Here is a 19,155-nt window from a genome sequence, read left to right on the forward strand (position 1 = left end):
AGAGAGAAGAAAGAATTCGTGAGCGAGAGAGAGAGAGAGACAAGAAAGAATTAGTGAGAGAGAGAGAGAAAGAATTAGTGAGAGAGAGAGAGAAGAAAGAATTAGTGAGAGAGAGAGAGAGAGAGTGAGTGAGAGCGAGAGAGAGAGAGAGAGAAGAAAGAATTAGTGAGAGAGAGAGAGAGAGAGAGCGAGAAGAAAGAATTAGTGAGAGAGAGAATAAAGAATTAGTGAGAGAGAGAGAGAGAGAGGAGAAAGAATTAGTGAGAGAGAGAGAGAGGAGAATGAGTGAGTGGGAGAGAGAGAAGAAAGAATTAGTGAGAGAGAGAGAGAGAGAAGAAAGAATTAGTGAGAGAGAGAGAGAGAGAGAGAGAGAGAGAAGAAAGAATTCGTGAGAGAGAGAGAGAGAGAGAGAAGAAAGAATGAGTGAGAGAGAGAGAGAGGGGAAAGAATTAGTGAGAGAGAGCGAGAGAAGAAAGAATTTGTGAGAGAGAGAAGAAAGAATTTGTGAGAGAGAGAGAAGAATTCGTGAGAGAGAGATAGAGAGACAAGAAAGAATTTGTGAGAGAGAGAGAAGAAAGAATGAGTGAGAGAGAGAAGAAAGAATGAGTGAGAGACAGAGAGACAAGAAAGAATTTGTGAGAGAGAGAGAGAAGAAAGAATGAGTGAGAGAGAAGAAAGAATGAGTGAGAGACAAGAAAGAATTCGTGAGAGAGAGAGAGACAAGAAAGAATGAGTGAGAGAGAGATAGAGAGACAAGAAAGAATGAGTGAGAGAGAGAAGAATGAGTGAGAGAGAGAGGAAAGAATGAGTGAGTGAATTGTTGTAATGCTTAACAGCATTCCAACAATTATGAATACTGGTGTTAAATTAAGCTATGATGAGTTTTCACTGTTCATTTAACATCTCTATTACATGTTGATGCCTCCATGACCAAGTTAAGCAGATGAGACTGAGGACAACTATGCAGAATAAAAGATGTTCACTTTGTCTAATATGTAGCTTGACAGAGTTCTCCATGTGTGTCTTGGTGTTCTCATGTTTCCTTACCTCCTCATCCCTCACTCCCTACCCTGGTGTTCTCATGTTTCCTTACCTCCTCATCCCTCACTCCCGTAACTGTCTGTGCTGGAGCCGTCCCCGTTGTTTTAAAAAGCTAAATAAGTTATTAGCATGACGTCATCCAGCTAGCCAAACCTGTCTGGTGTACAGCTAGTACAGAAGCTTCGCATGTACTGCTTCCCTTTCCCGCGAGTCTGCTGTCTGATTGTGAGGTCAGGCTGATCTGATATCAGCTCTTTGGCTGCAGAATCTCCGCCAAAGTTCTCCTCTCAAACGGGTCTTGGAGGAGGAGTGCTCGCCTGTAGAGACTTCTCCTGACGAGAACGCGCAGCGAGGGGGGCTGATCGTTCTGGCCCCACGCTGAATCTATTTGAGGGCGCTGATTGGCTAAATTGTATGTCACTCATTTATATCTTGAATCAGCAATTGGCTAAACTGCTTCATAGACCCGCCTCTTTTGGGCCAAAACGATCAGGCCCCCCAAGCTGCGCGTTCTCAGAGTGTCGTGCACACAGACAGAGAGCACGAGCAGAGAGCACACAGGGGGAGAGCACGAGCAAGAAAAGCATATATTTTGCGCAAATATCATATTTTACACACATTACTGGGTACATTCCATAGTTCAAAAACACAAATATTGACAATTTGTATAATTTATGATTATTATAAAAAAAAAAATTGTTTTTGTGTGGCTCATGGTGGGGCCATGCCCCATGGCCCTCTATTGACCAGCCGCCACTGAGCGTGGCCCAAAGTGCTTGACAAAGTAAATAAATGAAACACAGGAAGGATCAAATGAAAACAGACATAATAAAGAGAGAATAGAAGTCAATGAATAAAGGCAGAGAGTATTGCACAAACTAAATAAAGCAAAAACTACAGTTTGGTCAGATGTGTTTGTGATGCTAATTAATAGGCTAAAGGAAAGAGTCTTTGGACGTGTTTTTAAAGGTGTTGATGGAGGTGGAAGCTGTAACTGTTTGTGCCAAACTATTCCACAGTTTAGGACCAACAGCTGAAGAAGCTCGACCCCCTTTGGTCTTTAACTTGGCTCGTGATTGGCTACCAGATCAAAGGGGATGAGCAACGGTCCGGCTTCCTGGTACCTGTGGGGAGTCTTGCCGCTGCGTTCTCAACAAGTTGCGGGGGAGACGAGGGGGGACCGATTCCTATAGAGGGAGACTCGCAATAGTCAAGGTGAGAGGAAAGTCTCGAAATCTACAACATGCAGGAATGAAAAATGTAGAAAAAGCCAGAGCAAGTGTGTTAGAGACATCCGACATGAAGGTTATCAGATGTAGTGACCATGAAAGGACAAACATTGGACAGACTGTTCAATCTTACACAGCGAATCCACTGTCAGACGTTTAGCAGCACAAACACAGCAGCGATAACGGCTTTTCCACGACATGCTCGACGCCGTCTTCCGACTTCAGAGTTCCGTGTGAGAGACTGCGATCCGAGTCCCAAAGCTGCACATGAATACAGAGCGACAGGCGTCCTTTAATGTGGTGCAACAATGGTCCTGTGTGTGTGTGTGATGGGGACGCCGCCCCCCCCCCCCCCCCCCCCCCAAGATCAATAAGCAAGGAGTCTCGTTGTTTATGTGGCCAGCCAGGTGCTGGAGCGCAGGTCTGAGGTGGGATGTAAGAGAGGAAAAGTCTAGAATCAGCTAGAACTGCGTGTTTTCTGCAGCAGAATGCACCATCGGCTCTGTGCGAAGTGGTCGACCGTCTGCCTCTGAGTGAGCTGCGCTACTTGTCTTTTTTGCCCTCCTCTGGCGAAAGCGTCCGAGGCGCAGATCCGTGAAGCACCAGCAGTCCGCACAGCGTGAGAGAGATTCCCGCCCACCACAGAGCTGCGTGGCTCTCTCCAAAAATCAGCCTCCCCAGGACGGCCTGGACACACGAACAGAAGATAGACCTTTAATGCCTCATGCTGCCGTGTACATTTCCTTTCAGTCCTGTTAGAAAGTGAATCGATAAAGTGAGCGGCCTACAAGAGCCTCCACAGGAGGTGGAGATGCTTACTGAGGAGACGAAGTTGGATGCGGTGGTGGTGACCGTAGCCCTGGCCGAGGAGGAGCAGTGTCGGAGGGCCTTGGAGAAGAAGGTCCACATGACAGCGTTGCAGGTGAACAGCAGGCCTCCGCACAGCAGCCGCAGGGGGATGTGGAGCTGCAACAGTTCAGAAAGCAGCAGTCAGCCACGCCACCACGGCTGACAAATGTCTGCATGTTCTGTTTGTGTGTCATGTTTTGGCATTAGCTTATGTCACAACCTGAGTATAAAGGCAGTATGTTCCGTCTCCTCGGTGGGGGAATAACTTAAACTGGGTTCAAAATGACACAAAATAATACTGCAGCTGCCTCTACAAAGTGCGTACTGTTGCATGCAGCATGCATGTATTTCGGACATACAACTCCATCATACCGTGGGATCCTGAACTTTGACCCTCTTGCTCTTATATCTGCTGCGCAAAGGATTGTGGGTCAGAATAGCCAGAAAAGCATGCTTAGTGTGACGGAATGTAGTCGAAAATCCTTTCGGTATACTGCATTTGACATACTATGTAATGGACATACTACCTGTGCATTCCAATACCCATACTATCATACTGTTTAGTATGCCATAAAAGGATTTAGTATGTCATAGTAGTGGCAGGGACCTGTCAATCACAGTAAGCCCCGCCCTAAAGCATCCCCTGCTTTATGGTCTGTTTGACTCTAAATGGACCATCATGTACTAAATGAACATCATGCTGTATTGAAGAAGACTTGAAACTAGAGATTGAGACCATAAACTCATATTTACAATGTTTACTGAGGGAATAAATCAAGAGAGAAGTAGAGTCATTTTCTCATTTGTTATGAGGAAGTATAATGTGAAAAATGATAGATACACCATGCAGTATGTACTAAAAGTAAGAGTGAGACCAAATGAGAGTTTGTTCTGTGTTCCAGGAGTAACAAAACGGGTGTTACTGTGTTTGGTTAGACTGTTGTGTACGTCCACTGAACCGCGAGTAAGTAAAGTTCGTCTCACCCAGTCACAGGCTGAAGCTCCACCGTGTGTTTGAGTCCAGCCGCTGAGCCCCGACTCACACATGTCTCTCAAGTAGTCTGCACCGAGTGACAGCTTGGCAGATAACGAGGCAGCGGCACCCAAAAAGCCCGCTAATAACGCATAAACAGACCCTGAACTCATGTTTGAATGACACACATTACCGGAAAAGGAGTCTATAGTAGTTACACCGCTGATAGCAGTGTCAAGACGTAAACACACGTGTGACAGACCGTGGTAGAGATTTTCAAAACAAAATCCGACTTGAACCCGATGGCTACACAGCATAGACCTCACACATGTAAAGGATAAGAGAACCACATATTACAGGCATTTAATTATTATTTTTTGTCTTTTTGTGCGGTGTCTTCCGAAAGTGTCGCCTTCGGTGCAGCTGTATTCATAATGACAGTAACGTTTCCTGAAGATGCCACACAGTAATAATAGTACGCAAATATGTACTCCCAAAAATACGTAAGATTTGTCATAATACATTCAACCTCAATAAGTCATCTAACTTAATCACAACAATGTTCTTCTGGTGTTCCCGATAATTGTCACACGACGAAATGTACGATTTTATCTTGAAGACAACTTCCGATCACATTGCCGCCGATTTGCTTTACTTCCACAACATGAACCAATCGCAGTAGCTTCTGAAGTCGCGTGACTCGCAGCGGCACATCTTAATGACGTATCCTGTGTTTTGGTGAGACCCTGTGCTTATCGAACAATATATTTAGGGCCTGTATTTGGTTTGGGTGTCTGTGCTGTATTTCTCCTTTTGCGATGAACAAAAACAAGGCCAGCGGCGTGTCGTGGGTGAAGCCAGCGGAACCGTCCTTTCTGAAGAAGTTTAAAAATGACGTCGGCTACAAAGAAGGACCGAATGTTGACACTAAGGTATGTGGCGGGTTGGCTAGCTCTGTCAACGTTAAGCTAGCAGCACATATTTCGTTAACGTTAAAGTTAGCTCATTTGAGTGGAGTCGTAGCGGTTGCTGTCTCTTCTACCAGCATTGTGTTATATTGCAGTGGGTTTTAGTGGCAGTCTGCTGATTAAATAATTCACTAGCATTGAGACAAGACACAACCACGCGCATTGGACCCACGAGCTTCAACTTCTCTCATCTACTCTTAACGTGGATAACCAAGCGCGGTGAATGAACCTCTATTAAACGGGGCTAGTGCGCTCATAGACTGGGTGTCCCGCTAAAGGAAACCCTCTTTGTCTCTCTTTTACACCCCCCCCCCCCCCCCCCCCGCCCAGCGCCAGGTGATGCCGACACTGGATGACGACAGCGGGAGTGATCGAGAGGACGAGTTGCCTCAAGTTGTGGTTCTAAAAGGAGACTTGAGCGCAGAGGACCTGAAGAAGATCAAGGGCGACAAGCGTCCTGCAGAGAAAGGTGAGACGGACCGAGCATCAACCATCTATCCTCATGTAAAGTGGGCCCCGTTTGTTGTACTAGACATGCGGAGGGTCAGTTGAATGTTTTAATCACTGCTGATGGGCTCGGTGTTATACTGCAAGCTCGTAAAATGAAAAACCACTGTCTTTGCACACACATTGGAATAAAAACAAACAAACAATGAATCGCACACATCCATCCTGTCCCGCAGATGACGAGCCTCCTGCCGACGGTAAAATCCTGTTTAAGAAACCCGCCAAGCGCTCCTCCGACAAGTTCCAGGGCATCACCGCCAGCTCCAGCAAAAAGAAGAAGAAGAGCGATGGGGGGGAGAAGAAGAAGGTAGAGCAGGAGGAGGAGGAGGAGGAGGTGGTGGTAGAGGAGGAGGAGGATAAGGAGAAGAAGGAGGTGAAGTCTGGAAAGACAGTGAAAAATAACAGCCTTCTGTCATTTGGAGGAGACGAGGATGACGAGGACGACTAGATGTTGTTCCACTGTCACTGAGCCCTGCGACAAGAGGAGTCAAAGTGACATTTGAATATTAATGCTCAAAATGTTTCATAATATTGGCCAATAGGAACGGGGGGACATTAACAGACATTGTATTCTAAACAGATACTGTCTTGAGTTCATCAATGCAGCCTGTCCATTCTGTAGTTGTTTTAAAGGACAGTGCCAGTATTTGTGCACGTCTAAGCCCACTGACTACAAATAGGCCATTGCTGACAACTGCTCTATTCATTTTAAAACCAAAAAAATCCACTTTTAGAGAATCAATTGGCTTCAGCCATCAGATTGAACATCTTGATTACCAGATTTAGATTTTTCCACTTGGTACATTGAGAGGCTCAGACAGCGTCCAACAGGAACAGCTCGGGCCAACGTTAACTCACCTTTGCCAAAAAAAAACAAAAGGTTATCTAATGTTCACTCTGACACTGACTGTTTACCTACCTCAAACAAGTTTCAAGTCTATACATTGTGAGTTTGTGAAAGCCCTTTCAGGCATTTTTATTTCAGAAATATTGAGCTATAACGGTAAAGTTCACTTCAAGTTGATTTTCAACACTGAAACCCGTTTAAAAACCTTTGGTCAACAGAAATTTAGGCAATTTGTAGTCAATGGGCTAAAAAAGGGGAAAAGCACCAGTGTGGTCCTGTGTGTGGTACGTCCTTTTTCATCAAACATCTGGCGAGAGAACATCTGCAGCAGTCAGTGAAATGGAGTTAAAACAATTAAATGAGAGCAAGGCTGCTTTTGCCGTTTGAAGGTGCTCTTCAAAACATTCGGTTGGCAGTTCTACGCAAACTATGCAATTTATTCTGATAAATGGAAATCAAGCAACTCCAGGTGCAAACACCGGGAGATCGTTTGGTTCCAGTTTCCTGCCAAATTTGACCAGTCGATCATCTGGGCGACTGTAGTTTTTTGCAATAATCTCCTTTGTTGGAAAGGAAAAAATAAATAAGAAAATTTGACACTTTCTTATCTTTTATGACAAAAAGAAAGTAATATTCTTGAAGTTGAATCCAAACTGATGTACTTTTGATGACTTTTTCCTGTGCTCTTGGTGCCTTCCACTTTAGCGAACAAAGCAATGGCAGACTCTCCACCTCAGAACATGTTACTGATGCTCCTCACACATGCGTTAAGGTCCTCAGCCCCCGTCTGTCCGTATCTCTGGTGTCGTCTCAACCGTACGTGTTTTTTTGCGAGTAGCGTGGACGTGCTTATTGTAGAATTCATTCAGTGTCTTGAATGTATATTCTAGCTTCGACAACGGAGCTGTAAGTTTGTAGAAAGCATGCATTCTTATCAATGCAATTGTACGTATTCTCTTTAATGTGAATTTGTTTTTATTGTGTGCATTTTTTAGAGAATGGTCGCGGCTGTAACATTTGAAACTGTAAGAACATGAAATAAACTGAACATCCTGAATCATTGTGTGTGTGTAACACCGTTAAACTCTGAGGTGCGTTCAGCTCAAGGCTGGGTACACTGACTGTAGGTGTGCACAGTATGTCCTGTGGGGAATATAAATATATACGGTAAGTAGATGCATAATAACACATTGTGCATATGAGTTAAAAGAACAAAAAACAACGGGTGTTATTTCAACCTCTTTATTCAAAAAAAGGCATGTTTCATTCTCACACCTGTATCCAGATCATTACAATTGATGGAAGAAACTTCGAAAATCCGGACCGGGTCCTTGCATTTTCCTGATGGGACGTAGCCTCCATCGTCCATGTAATAAATACACTCTCTGCCTCTGAGCTCTGGAAATCATAAGTTTGTTTTTTCGGTTAAGGCCAATGCTATCCTCTCCACCTGCGCTCCTCAGACACAACCTCACAACAGTCGTTTCTTGATATATCTTCAAGAAACGAGATTAAAGAGGATTTAGAGAATAATAGGAAGCGTTTGTTTCACAGAGGGGACAAATTACTAATAACAGATCACTTATGTTGTATGAGGGCAGAAACAGTCTGGTGTCCGCTTAGCGCAGTGGAAGAGACACCGGACTGACGGAGGAACTGGCGCCGCTGATTTCCATTCACGTTGTTGTGAAACTAGAAGAGTGTGGGTTAAATACTGCCGGCCACGAAAACGTGTTTTAAATTGGAGCAAAATGAGTGTTGCACTTCAAATGTTTTCTAATGATTACACAGGCAGACGTGGCAGAAACCCCCGTTAGGTTATGTTACGAGCTACAACACAAAGAAAGCGCCTTCAAGTAGTCGGAACTCCCGCGTGATGTGCAGCTCAGTAAACCTGCAGCCAGAGTGATCATTCAAACCGCTTCATGCCTCAACCTGAAGCTCAGAAATGCACTCGCTGGTGGCCGGTCCTATTCTTCCCTAAAAGCATCATTATTAATAAAGATATGTTTTTGGGTCGTACCAACTGAACTCTGAGTCTCTCGTGCGGGTCCACATTGTACGAACGATACGGATAAGAATAACACGCACTAATTGAACGATTATTCTGGTTCGGTACAACTCGACTGTCTAGTTCAGATCATATTCAACTCGTCTCAGTCATCGCTGAGATGTGGGAGCACCGCGACGTCACGACAACCAAGTGTGAGAGGAATGCGAGCGCTCCATCCAACAGCTGCACGGCGTGTTTACTCTGCCGGGTTACACACCGATAGTGAGGAGGTGTTACAGAAGAGAGCGATAATGAGGCATGAAGGATCCCAGGAAGTAAGCCATCCTGAGCATTATGGGAATTGTAGGATCCAGTGTTTCTGGAGCTAAAACTACAAGTCGCTCAATTTATGGACAAGTTTGTTTTTAAATCGGTCTCTTGTGAGTCCCCAGACTATGATGAGCTGCTGGAGTAACCCTTTAATTCTAAAGACGGTGTGGAGGAAAAACTACTGCGAGTAGAGTGAATTAAAGTCAAACCAGGAAGTAAGTCTCTGGGATGAATACCTGTGTTTCTTGGGTTTCTGACATTCGGAGGGTCTCAGCAGTTAACTCGCAAAATAAAATGATTTTTCTAAAAAAAAATAAAAGAATGGACCAAGTTGCAGTAAAGGGGACTTGTCCTCTTAAGAGTGGTGTGCAGTCTTGTTCTAAACTAATGTGAACCTTCAGCACAGAGGAAGGTTGTATGACGAGTGATGGCTCCTCCTTGTTGGCACATACATGTACATGCATGCTCCGGTTACTGAAGGAGAGGTTAAAGGAAATGGAACACATGAGAACAAATAATAGAAGAAGAAGAAGAAGAAGAAGCAGGTTGGTACACTGAATATCTATGAAGAATAAAGTCCATTCCAGTCATCCTAAAGTCTCTTGGCTTCAGTCTGAGGTTGGGGGGGTTCAGCGCTGACTCTGGGACTCGTGTAGGACCGTGGTCTGGGTCTCTGTAGGCCCCCCTACAGGCTGCATAGAGCAGTCCCTGCATTAAGGACAGCTGATCTCTCTCCGTCTCAGAGCACATTCAAGTACAAAACAGAAAAGCGGGTCAAAGGTCACAGTTCCAGCGTGGGGGTGGATCTGGGACGAGCCAACGCCTCACCTTGACCCCGCTTATCAGGTCAAAGGTCAGCTGGGGGGTTGGACACATTCTCTTAGGCGGTGGTAACATTTCCAGCCTGGACCTCCGGGTGAGTGTTGAGTCGGTGGCTTTACTGTTGCTGCTTGGTTTGGTTTGTTGAAAGTTGTTTTTTTGTGTGTTTTAAGATTTTCTCTCCTCTCCCGTCCCAGTGTGTGCCCCTCGGTCGGTGGCGGACGTTCTATAAAGACTTCTTGGTCAGTTTGCGTCCCTTCCTCAGGGAGAGCTTGTTCTTGATGTAGCCCCGCTTCCTCTTGGCGGTCTGCAGAGGAGACAAGGAGACAAGGAGCAAAGGAAAGGAGAGATCAAGGCTCGCTCTCACCCTCTTCACTCTCAGAGGGAAAATACATTTCCTGCTCAACTACGGTCACCTTTTTTCAGGTTTTTCAAGTAAAACTTATTTTTTCGTGTCAAAATGTATTAAAATAAACTCCTGAACATTCATTTGTAATTTAAGTTCTCAGAAAAAGGTTCGATTTACTGCGTTTTTTCTGCTTCCGTCAAAAGCCTTTCGAGAGTTGTTTGACCACTCAGAGCCACCGTACATGCAAACTGATTCACATCGTTTGCCTGCACAAAGCGCTTTACAACGAACAATGGAACCGTTTTCTACCAACAGCCATACATACCTTAGATGTGCTGGCAAGACAATATATACACAATGAAATATCTTAACCATGAACATACATTCATAAAACATCATTCATATGTGAAACTTTTAAATGTTTCTGCCCAAAGGAATTGTGGGACAGAATTATGTCCTCTTTGGTAAAGGAAGCGCCTGTGTTTCCTATGCTAAAGGGTCTAAGAAAGGAAGCATCGAAGCACCTTTCCTTAGCATCTAGAGGCTTCAACCCGCTCGCATCATGGCGGTCACTTAGATACCTCCGGTCATTCCACTCAGTGAGGAAGCTTCGATGCAGAAAGGACTTTTCCACCGCAGCACAAGTCCATGAAGACAAACAACCCAGAAACATACAGGAAATAAAAGATGTGCAGAAAAACTGAATGTCTGAAGATGGATCCGAGCTTCACCTCGGTAGTTTCTCGTCTACAATCAAGTTACACAAAATAGGTGCGAGGCTTCCATACCAGATCACGAGGTAAACAACAAACAGTGGGAGGGCTCGGGCAACAGCGCGGTGGAAATCAGTTCAGAGCTCATCACCTAACCCATCTGAATACTGAGCGCACACGTTGTTCTGGCCTCAGTTAAATGTGATTCAGTGAGTTCTGCGTTAGTCTGGACTGGGTCCGGCCGTTACCTTTTTGGAGGTGTACTTCTGCTTGGTGGTGTCAGCGCCCCGCAGCTTGTGCTCCACGTGGTCCCTGTTCTCCTGCTTTTTCACCTTGTAGATCCTGACCAGCCAGTGCTCCGAGGTGAAGGCTTCCTCCAGGTGCTTCAGCTTTATGTCCTTGTTGCCAATCTCGGCGTTGCGCGTCCGGTCGAAGCCCGGCGGCGTCCGGAAGTCCAGCTGAACAGAGACGAAGACCAGATGAAGATGAAGTTGATTTTGTCTTTTGAGATCTATTATTGCGTGACTTCTAGAAGTATACGCTGCAGTGCAGATAGAAAGGTGTCAGCGACGGAGACGTACCTGCATTTCTCCAAAGCGGTAGTAAGACATTTTGTACATAAGGCAGTTGAGTAGCGTCGGGGAACCAGCTTTGTCCACTCTGAACTCTCCCTGTGGTGTAAAGTAGTCGCTCTCCTGGAGTTGAGAGGCAGACAAATAAGTACACACACACACACACACACACACACACACACACACACACACACACACACACACACACACACACACACACACACACACACACACACACACACACACACACACACACACACACACACACACACACACACACACACACACACACACACACACACACACACACACACACACACTCTTTATTCGATTTCGCACCCAAACAACTCGGCCCACAGATCCTTGATTTCCCTCAGCACTTCCTCCCTCAGAGGGGAGAGAGGATCAACCATTCATATGAATTCCACTTAGCAGGCATCCACTGTCTCTGCGATAAATATTTAACAGCTGCAGAGCGCTCTCCTTCTCTTACGTTGCCCACTAAAAACACAGAGTTACAGTCTGTGTGTGTGTGTGTGAGAGACGCCTCTCACCCTGATGTCCCTGGGATGCTCCCCCTCAGCGATGCGCACCATCCACAGGAACTTGTTGATGTCGTCGCCCGAGTAGCCGATCACCCCGCCGAAGATGATGAGGACGTAGTCGACGTCCAGCGACCTCATGATCTCGTAGGCGGCGGTCTCGTTGGAGGACATGGCTTTGCCCACCTGAGAGGGACACCAATGACCACAAGGGTTTTACGAGGTCACGTATAAAACTAGGCGAATATTGAAAGGGCCTCTGTTGATTTTACACAACAAGATCAGTGTAGTGAAGGTCTCAGAGCTTCAGTGACTTTGACAGCGAGAGTCTTTTCTTTCAGAGTAAGCAGCATTAAATCACTGGACATCCCGCTGCACCGTAGCGATGCAGCGTTATGTCCACTTGGTGGTGCAATGCACTAAAGGCATACAATCAATCAAAACTCAGTCAACAGCGGTAAGAAAGCCCGTCGTGGATTTGCATATGGATCTTTGCCAAGTTATATCTAGATCAATCACACACGTGTTTCATTTGTTTACCTTCTTCAACAGCGTGATACAAATAGATCAAACAAGTTTGAGGAAGTTTGCACGAACCGTTGATTTATGACCAAAGCTGCCCCGGGCACAAGCACATGGTTGGAAATAGAGACGAGCCCGTTATTGAGCGGTTAAAACGGTTTAACACACGCGGTTCAACAGCGTCATCATGTGTCCTGCGAGTTTCGCATTTATTCAATAATAGTTTCAGCTCAATGTTTAGCTGTCTGGCACACATTTACCGTTTTGTTTTGTTCACCGTCTCATAGTATTTAATCTAAGGCCATCATGAACGAGATCACATGTAAGCTTGCAGCATTAAAAAAGGCACAGCGGCTCTCACCAGCGCTATGTGACTGTTGTTCCACGTGTTGTTGTCCACCAGCGTGGTTCTGTTGGCCATGCCCGCTATCTGGTAGCCGTAGTCCCACCAGGACATCACTCTGACATGCTCGTCCGTGTTCTGCCTCAGCCAGTAGTAGGCCTCCCTGAAGTCGTCCAGGATGTTACGGGAGCTGGTGGAGTTATGGACGGGTAGGTAGAGGACAGATCAGAATTAAATGCATTCACCTGACCTCTAACAGTACCTATCCAAGCAGGGAGTTTGTTTTGTGTGAAACTGTCTGAGGATATCCATCTCAGAGGTCTGCCACCACCCCAGCAATATGCAGCCAGATCATTAGATTCACTACATGACGCTACAGTGTTTCCTGTGATGTCTGTTGAGGCGTGTCCGTGTGGATCAGCTGTGACGGGAAGGTTTGCAAAAGATCAAGACAGACGGCTACAGCGTGAACAAATAGTTTAAAGCAACAGGGAGGAAGATGCAGAGCCATCTGTGCGGTACTGGAAGAGACGGTGCCTTCAGTAGATCGTGTGAATAGTGATGAGAACACGGTGCGAGGGTTACTGGAACACAGCTTCTGGAACGATGCGACTGTTGAATTTTACAATGTTACTTCTTCACTGCTGTGAGAGTAAACAAAAACACCACGGTAACAGAGTGAAGGCAGAAATGATTTAGTATCTCCAAACCTAAATAGACAGTATTATTCTCACCCGTCGTTGTTGTATGACGCCAGGACCACACTGGGGCTGGAGTAGGCGTTGCTGGTGACCCAGGTGCAGTGGACGGCAAACATCATGAGCAGCATCAGCATCAGCATGGTGACGATGGACTTGATGTTGGGGCCCAGGCCCTCCTCGGCCTTCTCCTGCTCCGACACGTGTTTGCGCACCTTACCGGCCTGCGGAGCAAAGCACACGCCCACGGGACACCACACGTAAAGGTCACTTCAACACTTAAGACGGGGGGGCTCTGTGGAGATGAGCCGAGGACACAGCAGATGATAATCATTGTCAGACTGCTGTAGCTGTTATATGGCGTCCAGGTAAAACCAATGACTGTATATAAGAAGTGGGCGTAGTCATCTTGACGTCACCCATTGGCTTGTGAACTGCCGTAGTGGAACAACCAAAGCAAAACATAGGGAAACAACAATAACATCTTTCAGCAGCACGTCTTCCTCTGTAACACGAGCATCAACCTACAGTACGGCAACGCATTCAAACAACTGGACATGGCACGCGTTCCGGCGGAGGCCGACCTTGTCGTAGAGGTTGCCGGCGTTCTTCCTGTCGTCCTCGTCGCTGCTGTCCTCGACGGGCGGGCTCTGCCTCTTCATGTCGTCTCCCAGGTAGTGCTCGAAGACGCTGGAGAAGGCCACCGCCGACAGCATGCACACCACCGGGGTCAGAGTCAGCATCAGCCGCACCATCACGCCGGCAAAGTAAACGGCGCTGATGGCATACAGGGCCACTGGTGCGAGGAAAAAGCAGAGAGAGAGAGAGCGAGACACAGACAGACAGAGAGAGAGAGACCAGGATGTTATGAACCAAGCTTGGCGAGTTCGATCTCATTTTAAATACACCTTGACTTATTCAATTTACTTTCATTTAATGCGGTCGCGTCATATTTTGGGCACACTGCCTCCCTGCCGAGCAACCCCAAATTCAGTCGATCTCAGTAGCATGTGGAAGCAGGCTCAAAGCAGAAAATGTACCGGCAGAGAGAAGAGTACACATAATCAGAACTCTGACCCAGATGGGTTGGGGTTGCTGCTACTCGTTATTATTATTATTATTTCATGCTCACACGCTCCATTTAAACTGTTTCGGGAAATCATTGGGATGTTCCAACAACTTGTACTTTGTGTCACAACTCAACGATTTTTTGAGGGCAATATAGATGCTAAAATACAAATGCGGCCTTTTAACTTTTTTTTTTTAATATGCTAAAATCAATGATATAAGAAGTGCTGTTATAAAGCACATATCCCGTTGTATTAGACGGCCTTAACCAGGGACTAGTGTGACGAAGCCTGAGAACTGGACTCTCTCCGCTGCCTGATGTTTATCACACACTTATTTCATAACCACAGCAATCAATGTACGTTGTCACGTTGTTATTTTACCAGCTGTTCATATTACCTTTGATATTATGTTGGGATCAAGATTATTGAACGCGTGCTAATATCCAGAGTGAGGGATGGAGCATCTAGCAGGTCAGCAGGTCAGCCCAGTCCTTTGTTAGCCGTCATTAAAACGACAGCCTGGCATGCTGCTACGGCCGTAGACTGTACTTAAGAAGTGGACGTAGTCATTGTGACCTCACCCATTGGCTCGAGGACTGCCGGCGATTTCGCCGTCGTCATGTTGTTGTTTTTTGCAACCAGTGAACGGAAGTTACCATATTTGGAATAAGTTCCATCTGCTGTACGGTTTGCAAGGCCAAGAATGAACTTCCATGATCAAATATAAAACATACAGCAATGTAGTTAAAGTAAGATTTACAATGTCACTGTTCTTGATGGTACTCTAAAGTTCATAGTCTCCATCTCCACCACAATAACACCATCAAACACTCAACCAATGCCGCCTTATACGTCACTGCTGCGTCACAGTCCGATGGAATCTAAAGGACTCGGCTCTTACCGAAGACGCGCTCGTCGTTGATGTTCTTAATGCAGAACCAGAGGCCTGCTGGGAAGGTGCAGACCAGGATGTGAAGGTCGAAGAAGAAGGACACCCAGGTGGTGGGCTGGTGCTCAGAGACTGACGCTATGATGGGGATGTGGATCTTAGCATAGCTGGGGATGACGTGGAAGAGAGACAAAAGTCAGACGCCATAGAAAGAGTACGGTAAAGGTCTTTAGAACGACAGTATTACTGTGTGAATGTATCGTTAGTGTGAAATAAGATAAATGATAATATGTTGGTTGTTTTCCACTAAAACAAACCCCTCTCATTGAAAGTGGGAGAGGAATGTAGTTTGGCCGATGTCCGTTATCTTGGGTCCGATTGTCACCCGATTACTTTTACTGCACTGCAGCAAGTCCCTTTAAAAACTAATACTCGGGCGTGTGCACCCAACACACAGACATACGCTCACATGCACTCAGTGAGTTTTAGGGTTTTACAGCTGATGCTGCAGTCTGACTTTTCTGTAAGATCCGGGACGGGAGAACGGAGCATTGTCCAAGAATCTAGTTCATTATGTTATGATGGGGCTGACGGACTCCGTGACCATGAGAATATTTAGTGCAGTCCTCTTGGTATGCATTTGATTGGTCTTAAAAACAATTAAAGGTAGAAATAGGTCACAGCTTTCTAAATCATTATCCCGGGCACGTGTTTATTAAACGGACTAAATCAAAAGTTGGACTTAAGTTGGAATAAATCAACCAGTAGACAAGCTGGAGAAAAATCTTTCGCCACTTCCTGTCTCGTACAGTTCAACAGATTTATAAGCAAACGTGCTACCGTGCATGATTCAAATCTAATTATCATCAGCTCTGCTCTACGGCTCTGTGTCCAGTGCAAAACTACAAGACATCAGCTGGGAGGACTTACCCAGTATCCCAGAGGGAGTAGAAGCGCCCACTCCACGGAGCGATGTACCCTGAGGGTGAAACACACACGGTTAGAATACACTCACAGTCCACCTAAACAAGTAGGCGTCTAACCCGCCCACACACACAGCGGTCTGTGTACATTCCTCCTGCATGTATCAATCACATGATGACCGCACGTGATGAGCCGTAATGAACTCTCTCCGGCGGCCGACCTGCTGTCAGCGCGGCTCGGCGTGTGCAACGATGAATCACCACTAGCAGGTGTTCATATAACACACACGGATAATACACGTATGATGTTGGCTTCTTAAAAGGATAAGCCTGCTGATGTTCTTACTGTCAGCACACTGTGTGTGTGTGTGTGTGTGTGTGTGTGTGTGTGTGTGTGTGTCAAAGCCTGATACATCTTCTTCCTCTGTGACATGGGGCTCCTTTGTTGTCCCCAAACTATTAAAAACACATCAGTGAGCCACACTGTTGCACTGGCCGACATGCTCCTTCATTACCATGAACACACACACTGTAGTCTATCTCGACTCAACCTCACATACATCATCCTGCTGCCTGAAATGTTCATTAATCCACCGCTGAAGATAGTCCCCAAAAAATACACGGATTCAACAACCGCAGGATAACTTCGATTAAAAACTACAGTGCCCAGATGTTTTAGGTAATGACTGTAGCTCATCAGTATAATGCAGGCCGATTATCTCTATAGAAAGAGCTCTTTTGTGAATTGTTCAACGTCTATTTAAAACCATAACTCTCAACCAACCGCACAATCAGAACAACTGTTACTCCACATTTCAATGCAAAAGAATCAAACAAACAACATGAGGTACAACACAGAGTAAAGCTGTTGTGTACACAGCTTTGTTTCTTTCTTCCCTTTGCAGCAAACTGAAAATGTAAATCCATATTAGTCATTACTTTTGCGCTGCACATTCTCAGACTCTATTGAACGTGGAACCGGGGGACCAGTCAGCTTTACTGTGAGCACAGCAACGGTGTGGTGGGCAGATCCAGCTTTGGATCCAGACCCGCTGGACGGAGTGGAATAGGAAAAAGCAAAAACTGGGGTCGCTTCACTTTCTGGGAGACGACGTGAACCGACCTGTGTACGTCAGATAGATGACGGAGAGGAACACCACTCCAGCAGCCAGAGAGACTCCCAGGAAGAACAGGGTCTGGAACTCCTGCTTGGTCAGTCTGTCCTTCAGGTACTGCAGGAAGGCGTAGACCTGAAGCAGCACAAACACCCCTGCAGAGACACAAAGACCACTTGAAATATAATCATGGTTCAAGCAGTAAATATAGTTCTCAGTTATCTATCGCAGCCCTTTTCAGCATGCTTCTCATTTGAACCCATTAGGTTCCATAAAGAAATGAGTGTTAACAACAGTAGATGTCTCGGTATTGTGCATGTCTGCATGATTTAAGGCTTCTCTGCTGGCAATATCCGAGTCTGCACTTTGACTTTATGTCTACTTCACTGTCATCGTCCTCCACGGCAACACTGGCACTGTCAAGCTGCCGTGGGCACTGATGTAATGAGAATGAACGGTCCAGGATTAACTCATCATCATGACAAACTCATTGCATTTATGGATTGATATGGATATCTATACGAGCTCCACTGGACAATTTAAACAAAGCATTGCTACTAGAAGGGACAGGTGCACGTCTTAAACCAACACTGACATGCCCGTGTGTGCATTGAAAGGGTTGTTGCATGCTGTAAATGTTCCTCCTCTCCACTCTGGTCTTACTAGACTTTCATGTGTGAGAGTGGTGCAGGTTATATGTAGCTTTTGCACACAAATCATTGGCACTTCCCACCCAGACCACAGGTTACTGTTACTGACCTGCTGCAGCCATGTGTTCACTGGTCCTGATTGGCTGGAAGCCTACGAAGGGGATCTGCATGGACAAGACCAGGCCGATGATGTAGAAGGTGCTGTAGGCTGGAGGGAGAAAGAAGCAGTTCAAGAGAAGCCACCACTTGCTTATGGGACTGTCCCGAGCCGAGCCTATGTTTTTATGTCAGGTGGGGTTTTTCCCGTGACGCTTTCGTGTACCTACCACACACACACACACACACACACACACACACACACACACACACACACACACACACACACACACACACACACACACACACACACACACACACACACACACACACACACACACACACACACACACACACACACACACACACACACACACACACACCAGCAATTTGATCAATTCTACAAAAGATGAAATAAGGAAGAACACAATGCACACATGCAGTGTTGGTGATTCTAGGACCCTCCCCCCAGTCACAGCCTCACAAAGTCCTTGATGCAGTACATGGAGCAAATTGCATTCTGAGCCTAAATCGTGACAGACGGTCTAATAGCCGACTTCAGACGTCAGACGTCAGAGTTCAAACGATTTGCACACTTTATAGTTGACGGCACAACCACAGCAGGCTCGCTGAGACACCTGAAAACTGTTTCAAAGGAGGAAGACAAAGACGGCTCCAGTGACAAAGGCCTCCAGACAAGCACAGCACTGACATAACAAGGTTAGTTGTCTCGGACGAGCTGCAGAGTCGTATTACATGCAAGAGACGTACATAAATAGAACATTGCTATATTGATATTGACTCCGACCACCTGTGTGTCTACACGCTGCACTTAGTGTTCATAACAACTTGAAGCAGTCTGTAGGTCTGCACTGCTTCATTAAAGGGGTCTTATCAAGCTCAGACGGGTTTCTACTGGAACATGTTCACATGACATAATGATTATTAACCCTACGGTCTGTCTGAATATACCTCTACTCACTCTGGTCTGAAACGCTCCGTTTTAGCGCCTTTCTCTTTAAGACCCCCTCCCGGGAAAGCCCGGTGTGCTTAAGACAAAAATATGTCACATCCACTAAATGGAAGATGCATCACTCTTTTGGAGTGGTTCATAAGA

General features: G+C 45.9%; 3 protein-coding genes across 3 annotated transcripts in view; 1 reads left to right on the forward strand and 2 right to left on the reverse strand.

Annotated features, from left to right (window-relative positions):
* Window positions 1-2,813: 2,813 nt before the first annotated feature.
* tmem42a (transmembrane protein 42a) lies at window positions 2,814-4,265 on the reverse strand (the record flags this gene model as incomplete). Its single annotated transcript, XM_079274671.1, has 3 exons — window positions 2,814-2,957; window positions 3,090-3,236; window positions 4,104-4,265. 3 exons carry the CDS (start codon window positions 4,263-4,265, stop codon window positions 2,814-2,816), a joined length of 453 nt encoding a protein of 150 aa, XP_079130797.1.
* Window positions 4,266-4,810: 545 nt separating this feature from the next.
* Window positions 4,811-7,471, forward strand: kiaa1143 (KIAA1143 ortholog). Its single transcript, XM_079275515.1, has 3 exons — window positions 4,811-5,024; window positions 5,391-5,529; window positions 5,744-7,471. Exons 1-3 carry the CDS (start codon window positions 4,911-4,913, stop codon window positions 6,013-6,015), a joined length of 525 nt encoding a protein of 174 aa, XP_079131641.1. The 5' UTR covers window positions 4,811-4,910; the 3' UTR covers window positions 6,016-7,471.
* A 652-nt stretch (window positions 7,472-8,123) lies between these two features.
* LOC306782244 (dolichyl-diphosphooligosaccharide--protein glycosyltransferase subunit STT3B-like) overlaps window positions 8,124-19,155 on the reverse strand; it is a 45,100-nt gene continuing 34,068 nt past the window's right edge. The window contains exons 6-16 of the mRNA XM_079275514.1: window positions 18,052-18,150; window positions 17,301-17,447; window positions 16,185-16,233; window positions 15,267-15,421; window positions 13,880-14,091; window positions 13,332-13,519; window positions 12,616-12,787; window positions 11,745-11,918; window positions 11,200-11,313; window positions 10,867-11,076; window positions 8,124-9,863 (exon numbers count right to left, since the gene is read on the reverse strand). Coding sequence (XP_079131640.1) covers window positions 9,783-9,863; window positions 10,867-11,076; window positions 11,200-11,313; window positions 11,745-11,918; window positions 12,616-12,787; window positions 13,332-13,519; window positions 13,880-14,091; window positions 15,267-15,421; window positions 16,185-16,233; window positions 17,301-17,447; window positions 18,052-18,150 — 1,601 coding nt within the window. The 3' untranslated portion in view covers window positions 8,124-9,782. The remainder of the gene's footprint in view (window positions 9,864-10,866; window positions 11,077-11,199; window positions 11,314-11,744; window positions 11,919-12,615; window positions 12,788-13,331; window positions 13,520-13,879; window positions 14,092-15,266; window positions 15,422-16,184; window positions 16,234-17,300; window positions 17,448-18,051; window positions 18,151-19,155) is intronic.

The sequence above is a fragment of the Melanostigma gelatinosum genome (assembly GCF_949748355.1).
Source record: "Melanostigma gelatinosum genome assembly, chromosome: 9".
In the NCBI taxonomy this organism is placed as follows: Eukaryota; Metazoa; Chordata; class Actinopteri; order Perciformes; family Zoarcidae; genus Melanostigma; species Melanostigma gelatinosum.

Bases quoted from the DNA above. Each gene is read 5' to 3' on its own strand.
- kiaa1143 (XM_079275515.1), top strand. From the start codon at position 4,911: ATGAACAAAAACAAGGCCAGCGGCGTGTCGTGGGTGAAGCCAGCGGAA. The intron at 5,025-5,390 runs GTATGTGGCGGG...CCCCCCGCCCAG, and splicing joins GACCGAATGTTGACACTAAG to CGCCAGGTGATGCCGACACT. The intron at 5,530-5,743 runs GTGAGACGGACC...CCTGTCCCGCAG, and splicing joins CAAGCGTCCTGCAGAGAAAG to ATGACGAGCCTCCTGCCGAC.